This window comes from Sinocyclocheilus anshuiensis, unplaced genomic scaffold (genome assembly GCF_001515605.1).
Source record: "Sinocyclocheilus anshuiensis isolate Anshui unplaced genomic scaffold, SAMN03320099.WGS_v1.1 scaffold50, whole genome shotgun sequence".
NCBI classification, from domain to species: domain Eukaryota; kingdom Metazoa; phylum Chordata; class Actinopteri; order Cypriniformes; family Cyprinidae; genus Sinocyclocheilus; species Sinocyclocheilus anshuiensis.
This window is the reverse complement of record NW_015542382.1, coordinates 3,185,671-3,194,159: the sequence shown is the minus strand read 5'-3', so window position 1 is coordinate 3,194,159 and position 8,489 is coordinate 3,185,671. Positions and strand designations below refer to the sequence as shown.

The following is an 8,489-nucleotide window of genomic DNA, read 5'->3' as shown; positions in this document are numbered from 1 at the left end:
AACTGTTCTGGAACAGTGTTGTAAATACAACTTAACCCCTGATTTCTAGTCGTGCCCTCTTTTGGAAGGCCAAACAAAGTAGTTTCGCTTTCACAACGAAACACACAGCGTCACACACGGCGGCCTAGACTGAGCAGAGGCCAGCAGGCTAGAGTGAGGAATGGCTGGCAGTTTCGATGAAGGAACGGTCGGCGGGTTTGCGGCAACCACATGTTATGACCCCGGGTTGGACTCCGCTTCATCCATGGTGAAAGCCGATCCGGCGATCCACAGCGCGAAGTTGATGTATTTTCTCAGCGACCAGCACAGATCAGCTCTAGGCATGATGAAGCGGATATCGTCCTCTTTTGGAAGGCCAAACAAAGTAGTTTTGCTTTCACAACGAAACACACAGCGTCTCCACGACATGGTGGCGGCAGCAACAACAATACTACAGCGAGAATCAAAGTTACGCCTTCTTTCTTTGCGTGAACATTTGGGCGGTGTTATGCAAATCTTCCCACACAGTGACGTAGACATGTGGGAGCGTGTTTGAATGAGGCATTTTAGGAGGGTGTGGACAAGTCTTAACTTTTATAAAGAATATCTCTTTGGGTTTGAGACTTTAGTCTTTGCAACTTTAGGGATCTTATCTATGCACGAACAGCTTGTAACACTCCAAAGAGAAAGGAAAATTTGAAATTGCATCATATGACACTTTTAAGACCTCTTATAATTAAGACTTTTGTTAAACCATTTAAGATATTTAGGACTTGAAAAACTTCATTTCAGACATTTCAGGGACCCACAGGATGAATTAAGTAAATATTGAATCATTTTATACTTATGTAATATAAGTTACACAGTTTTACAATATCTAGATTAGGGCAGTGGTTCTCAACCTTTATGAACATAAGACCGCCCCCCGCCCCCATTCCCCAAAACAGACTGAAATATTTACAAAATTTCTGCTGTAATTATAACAAAGCTGCTTGTTTTTATTAAAAAAAGTGATATATTGCAGCAAAGAACCATGACTGATTTTGTGATTCCACAAGTTGCAAGAACTATATGTTCAATAAAAACAAATAGTTTTTAGTTATTGATATAATGGTTATTGATTGTTTATGTTTTAGCAATTTAACTGAGATCATTTAGATTAAAGATAGATTATTTTAATATATTAGAATTTTTTTCCATTTTAATACTTAAAGGTCAATAAAAAAAAAACTCAGAATGCCTTAATGTTTTGCTGGCTCTTAAGTTCAGCGCACACTACAAGGACTTGCTTGTCACACTTTTATGCTCTGAGCCCCAGATCTTCATGGATACTACATATACTACATGCATAGTGTGCGCACTTGTGACACACTCGCAAACTTGTTTGAAATCTAGTCGAACTGTCAAATATTTGCATTTGTGCGTCTCCAAGCAGCAATGTCAAACCGCCAATGAGATTTCCAGGGGAAAAAGCGTAAAAGGAGGGCGAAGCAGTGGAAAACCAAAAACAACATAAAAAACATCAAAGTGGCAGCTAGCTACTGCCCACGTCTGCTCAACCACTGTCTCGTCCACATTGTTAGGCTCTTTTTCCCCATTCTTTGCAAATCGCAAGACCTTCCTCCACATTGTTTGCTGACATCTCATCAAGAATGGACTTACTATGGGTTAGCATGTGCATGAATTTGTGCCTTGCGAAGGGTGCTGAGTTTGTGTCTTGTAGTGCGTGGAGGTCTGTAATGCCTGGAGAAAGCTGTCCGTTAGCATTCGTTTCAATGCCAGTTGCGCAGTCTTCTTGGAAGTATGCAATTTGAATGCTGCCATCTTTGCTCGCAGCCACACAGTTACGGACACAATTGTTTACAAGTCAATCAGGGGCTAACTGGACCATGCTAACCAGCCAAACCTTGACCCCTTGGTGTGTTGCCTGTCTTGATTTGTCTCCCGAAATAACCAATATGATGGCTTTAGCTTCTCTTCTGGCCCCAAAAGCTCTAAAAAGCATCCAGATAACAGACTGACCGGTGCACAAGTTGAAAAATTGTTCTCTGGAAATTTTTCTTTACAACTCATTCAAAGTTATCTCAACATGACGGCTACAATGAAAGGGTCACTTACATACAATAAAACAGCTTTTTTTAGTCCACTCATTTCTTTAAGTACTATTCTCATTTCTAAGTGCACCTATTGCAGAGTGGAATAATGCACTCTGGAAACCCATGTTAGCCACTTTGCTGGATTGAGTTACAAGAAAGTGTACTGTTAGCCAGTGAGTTTGAGGCTTGTAAAAGGAACTGCTTGCCCAAAGTAGTAGGTGGCCAAGCTGTAGTACAGAAAGGCGAGCCAAAAGACACAGCATGAAGCATCTACATAAGTATGTTGAGATTACAGAATTTGAAAAAGATTGTGCTTTATCATGTTAACGTTGATGTAATCTCTCTTTCTCAAAGTATAACTACCATTGCACAGTAAATATGAAAGGATTTGCCTTGGGTTAGCTCTGTATTTGTGTATGTTCATCCATTTCATTACATTTCAAATAGATTTTCAAGCATGCAACCGTAAGCAATCCGTGCTTACCTGCGCAGAGCACTTGCCGGCACCTCCGGCTTCTCTGATTGGCCGTAGCAGCTAGCCGTTCCGTCAGGTATCCGACCTTCCTCTTTGAACATGGCAGCGGCTGCAGAACTGATAATTCCCACAGCGTCCTGCACACGCGTCTCCAGGGGATAATCCCATTCGTCGTACGCCACTGATATCATCCCCGTCGGAAAGGCTTCCGGGGTTTGTTCGAGATTTCCTGTCGTCAGACCAGGAACAATCCACACAAAGCCAGCCCCGGTGAGCCCTAGCGAACGGGCTTCCTCCATAACCAACTCCGCTTCGTCTTTGGAGCAGTAGAGGAGGATGACAGGTGACTGGATGCGTTTAAGCTGCACGTGGGCTCGGTCCTCAGGTTCGCCGACGCCGTCCAGCGTCACTACGCTCTGAAGGTCCCAACGAATGAAGCTGTGGTCCACTGTGACGTGGACGGTGGCTATGAACTCCTGGAAACCTGGGAACTTGGTGGTGACCACCGAAAAGACGTGCCAGTCATACTCCTCCATTATAGAAAGCATCAACAGCGCCTCCTGCTGGAGGGAGGCCCCAAACTGGAAAAATGAAGAATTGGCATCCTATAAAAAAAAGAGATAGAGAGAGAGCAAGAGGGAGGGAGAGCCAGAAAGAACAGGTGGTGGAAGAGAAAAGGAGAAAGGGAAACATGAGTAGGAGGGAAGACAGAAAATGAAAGTTAGATAAAGAAATGCGGGGAAATACAAACCATGTGTTGTCACATCCGACTCTGATAGTTGGGTAATTGTACTTCCACCTGCATTCTTGCCAATGGACAGTCGTCAGTTCGGATAAATCAACTAAACTATCTTAGCTGAACTGGAACAATAAAACCTCAACATTTTAAACTGTTTCCTTAGCTTGACATGGTACCTTTCTGCTAGTGTTAGCTTCCATTTTAAATGTACAACAGTATCTGAAAAAATAAATAGCGAGGTGATTCTCAGACAGATTGTTACGGTCCATGAAGAAAAACGATGAGTTGTACACTATTCAGGTGACTCTCAGAGGATTTCATGCAGCCAACTCAAGTCCAAAGAGACGTTTTAAAAACTAATGTTACTTCTTACATTTCACTGATGCTGTTGCAGCACATTATTTTCCTTTGTACTTCAAACGTAATGTAGTTGCAGACACAGCAATGTTTCCCTCTTTGCTATTATGTACACTGCATCCAAATCTAAAATCACATCTGCAGTCTATCTTGTTGTATACATTTGGTCATTATGCATTCAAGCTCATTTGGTTGGGGCTAGAAATATGCCTTTATCTGAAATTTATCTGAAATCCAGCCTTGGTGAACATAAGAGATAGTAGTGTACTTTGATATTTTGTGTCTAATGCAATGATATTCATAGATATAAGTGTGTTACGTTAGGTACTCCTGCTTTAAACCATAAAATAACTGCTTTTATCCAGCCGTAGAACATGAAATCATTTTGTTTCGTCACCCCTGAGAAATATTTGAAAACGGTGGAAAGGCTGTTTCTCACTGCCACTGATAAAGCAGAAGTTCCTTTACCCTACTACTGAAGCCTTCAGCTTTGCGAACGTGAAAGTGTGAAAAGGTCTATAGAGGGAACAGGAACAAGCAAGAGAGAGAAGGGCAGGCATCAGGAGCAAACAGTGAGCCGTTGAATCCAGGAGAAGGGAGAAAGACAGAAATTGCTGCACACTGTCACTCTGGAGTCACTGACTGAGTTAAGAATAATGACTGCATCCTTGTGCGGTGACAGCTTGATATCTCAGAATACACAAACACATAAACGAGCGACAATGGAGCTTATGAATATCATGGTTCACGCGCTGTGCAAACACACAGGCGCTGATCTGTCCACCACGGTGCTGTGACAGATTTAAAATACTGAGCTTAAGCAAACAGTGATACGCAAATAAACAGGTAAGGAGGAGGTATTCGCCGAGGATTAGCACCATACTTTGAGCAGAATAAAATAAAGAGGCCAAAGGCAATTGAATTTACATGAGGTAAATGTATGCTCCTCAAACTGTACTTCACTGTAACTGAACCTACTGAGAAAATGTAATCTTCAGCTCGTAACTGAGTCACAAAGCAATACATCTCCACTGATCCAAAACTGAGCGAGCACCACACTTCACATAAACCAGTTATGTCACATTCTAAAAATATATCACACAAACAATTCAGGAGACATTAAAACTGTGTCCCAGATATACTGAGGAGTTAATAAATCAATGCAAATGTAGTGGCTGCACTCAATGTTTTGGATGGTCCCTTTTGCACTGTGAATGCAGCACTTCAGCGTTTAAGAGGCTCTAGGATGAAACTGGATTAGAGGTATGCACACAGCTCGGGCGCGCTCACATATACACACGAAGGCCCACACAAATCTCAGGTGTCAACGGATATAAGCCAAGGTGCATGTACTGTACGTATATAGCCATGTACATGTGCGCACACATACAGTGTATCTAATCAAAAATAACCGCTCTCAGACCAGGTTTCGAAAATTAATCATACAGACTTGGACATAATTTTTTTTATTGGTACTTGAGGTGCTGAGAGGTTTTCCAGTTTGGCAGGAGGTTGATAAGCATGTGAAGAGGGTTAGGATTTAGCTGCAGAGCTGGAGGTTTGCAGGTAGATGCACACACAAACAAACACACAAAAGATGTGTGTGCCGGGAAATTGCTTTAATCAGAGAGGGTATGAGGGTCGGAGCGTGGAAATATCCTTCCATTAAAGCACTTCTTCAATCTTCTCACCCATTTGTCCACACATCCTGACCTTGGAGCTGCCATTTTCTTGATAATGCTGCATATGAATGTTGCTTAATGAAATCCTTTTTTTGATTGCCAGTACGAAGATATACAGTATAATCATGGCAACACTGTCTAGTTTTAATTTTTTATGCTTTCTGTTTCACTTTTTGTATTCCAGCTTTGGAATGTCATGCAAATTTAAAAATAGAAGGAAAAATCATATCAATAATGTAACATCTGTATGGATCTTTTGAAATAATCTCAAATGATATGGACAGACTCCAGAGATTATCCTGATTATCCACACATACTTACTGATGCTTACCATTCACACATACTGATTAGCCCTAAAAAAAAAAAAAAGGTAAAAATGCTCATTCATATTTGTATTTCCAAAATACAGTTTATCAAAGATTATTTTATTTGTTTATGATGGTTGTTAGCATTATGATTCAGAATACAACGCTTGGGAGCTTGCTGTCCTACGGTAATTTTATTTTTTTTTTTTTAAATACAGATGCTTAAACACATTAGAGAGTAATGAGCTACTCTGGCACTAAAGACATTTGGAATAAATCTTTCTGAATGTATTCTATATGTCCCAAAGCAATCCCATTTTTTGGTGGAAAATGCCTGTTGTTCTCACTTCATCAAAGCAGGAGATTGTACATGTTCATTATTTTTTACATTTAGAATGAGTGTTTTATGATGACAAAGGCAAAGGAAATCTTTGAAAGAAATGATCATTTAATAACCCTGTTAAATGTAAAATGAGCAAATCTCAAAAAATCTCCATTTTCATTCTTTACATTATAATGTTGTGATGCTCAAATTCACTTGCAGTGAATGATTGATTTTATTTTTCAGAAAAAAATAGTATGGAACGTAAATATGATGTATCGGCATTAAAATATTCATAGACTTATCAATAGTTGCCAGAATTGTAATATTAATGTATACAAATGCCATACTCCATTTTGAGGCACTTACACTACCATTCTACAAAAGTTTGGGTTTAGTATTTTGTCGTTGTTTTTTGTTTGTGCTTGTTTGTTTGAAAATAAATTAATACTTCTGATGAATTAAATGCATATTTGCTGAATAACGGTCAATTAAAGACATTTAATAATGACATTTAAAGACATGTTACAAAAGACTTCTACTTCAAATAAATGTTGTCCTTTGTTTCTATTCACAAAAGAATCCTTGAAAAAACAGGCCATGTTTCCACTTGTTTCTGGCTGCTGAAAATTTTGTTTTGCCATTACATCATTTTCTAAAATATTTTACAGTAGAACATAGCTATTACAGCTGTAGTCAGGAATGACCAACTCATTTCAGCTGGCATGATTTTGGAGAGAATAAAAGACATAGTCCATGATGTTTATTAATTTAGACAGTACTCAGTCAATTATCTCCAAGTTAGAGCCAACAACAGAACTTGCCTTTTTTGGTTGAGCATGTTCAACCCTTTAGCATCCCCTGCTCTGATGATCACTGAAGAGCTCAGTCATGAAGGATAGGAGCGATTTGGACAGTACTTTCTCCTTGGCATGAAAGTGGTACCTCAGGCATTCTGCTAGATGACCTGTCTCTCCCATAGCCACTGGGTGTTGTTCCACCATTGACCTCTTAGATCAGATCAAGAAAGGACACTCAGTAAGGATCAGCTTTTATACGCTGACAGCCAGCACCATCCAGCCAGTTCCTGTGAGCCCCAGGCTTCAACTTACCTTCATAAAGATATATTAGAGCCAAGGGATCCATCAGTCAGAAACTGACCCTTGCAAAGTCCAGGTACACAGAGGTACATGAAGCTTTTGCAATCAAGTGTACTGTTCTGTTGATAACATCTGTGATAGTAATAGAAAACCAGACTGACCTGAACATGATTTCTTGTACATGGTGCCGACCGACAATCCTTGACCTTGCCACTCATTTTCACCTTTACCACTTCAAGAAACCCACTGAGAAAAATGATTTCGAATCATGTACACTAACCTAAGTATCTGAATTAGTTGCATTGCCATTTTGTCTAAAGTTCAGATGGGGTGGGGCTTATGACGAGTTCACACTGCATGATTTTAGCCCTGACTTACACTCGCCGACAGGTTTTATGAAAATCGCAGACAAATGCCCGAAATCGGAGGCAAATCTGTGCTCGTTCACGCAAGTGACAATCACACAGTGTGAATTATCAAAGACGTAATCTCAGAGTCGCCAAAGCCTGTGAAATATTTGGCATGCTAAATATCTGGACCTGTGAGCGATTCAAAATCAATTGCTGTGTGAAATGAGTTCTGACTGAAAAAACATTGGCGATGATCTTCAGCCATTGAGAGAGCAAGATACAGGGCAGCGGGAAGTTCGGCGAGGAGTTACGGACCACAATATCAGCGTGATCTTGCGTTATTTCCTTATCACGTGCATTTGGTTGTGAATTGTAGTTTCACCAGACAGCGTTGTCAGCAATTCTTCCTATTGTAAAGTCATGCAGCCCCAGTCAATGCTACCCCAGATAGTCGTGCAGTGTGAAATCAACGGTGATCCAACGACTTTGAAAATCGTGCAGTGTGAACCCGGCATTACATTCAACCAGTCAAAAGTTTGGACGCACCTTCTTCTTTAGTGGTTTTTCTTTATTTTTTATTCTTTTTTAACATTGTATATTAATAAAGAAGACATCCAAGCTATGAAAAAACATGAATGAAATTATGTAGTAAACAAAAAAGTTTTAAACAACCCAGAATATGTTTTATATTTTAGATTGTCCAAAGTACCTGCATTTAGCTTAAAAGGGGTCATATGACATTACTAAAAAATAACATTATTTTGTGTATTTGGTGTAATGAAATGTGTTTATGCAGTTTAAGGTTCAAAAAACACATTATTTTCCACATACTGTACATTATTGTTTCTCCTTTATGCCCCGCCTTTCTGAAACACGTCGATTTTTACAAAGCTCATCGGTCTGAAAAGCAAGGTGTGCTGTGATTGGCCAGCTATCCAGTGCGTGGTGATTGGCCGAATTCCTCAAGCGTGTGACGGAAATGTTACGCCCCTTACCATACTGTGATGCCGTGTCCCGGCATGACGAGACAAAACCAATAAAACCCATTATAAACGAGGCATTTGTTGCATCCAGTGGGGACATA

The 8,489-nt window shown here is 40.1% G+C and overlaps 1 protein-coding gene across 1 annotated transcript in view; it reads right to left on the bottom strand.

Moving 5' to 3' along the window:
* grin2ab (glutamate receptor, ionotropic, N-methyl D-aspartate 2A, b) overlaps nt 1–8,489 on the bottom strand; it is an 81,774-nt gene that overhangs the window by 24,017 nt on the left and 49,268 nt on the right. The window contains exon 4 of the mRNA XM_016491858.1: nt 2,560–3,155. Within this exon, the coding sequence (XP_016347344.1) occupies nt 2,560–3,155 (596 nt within the window). The remainder of the gene's footprint in view (nt 1–2,559; nt 3,156–8,489) is intronic.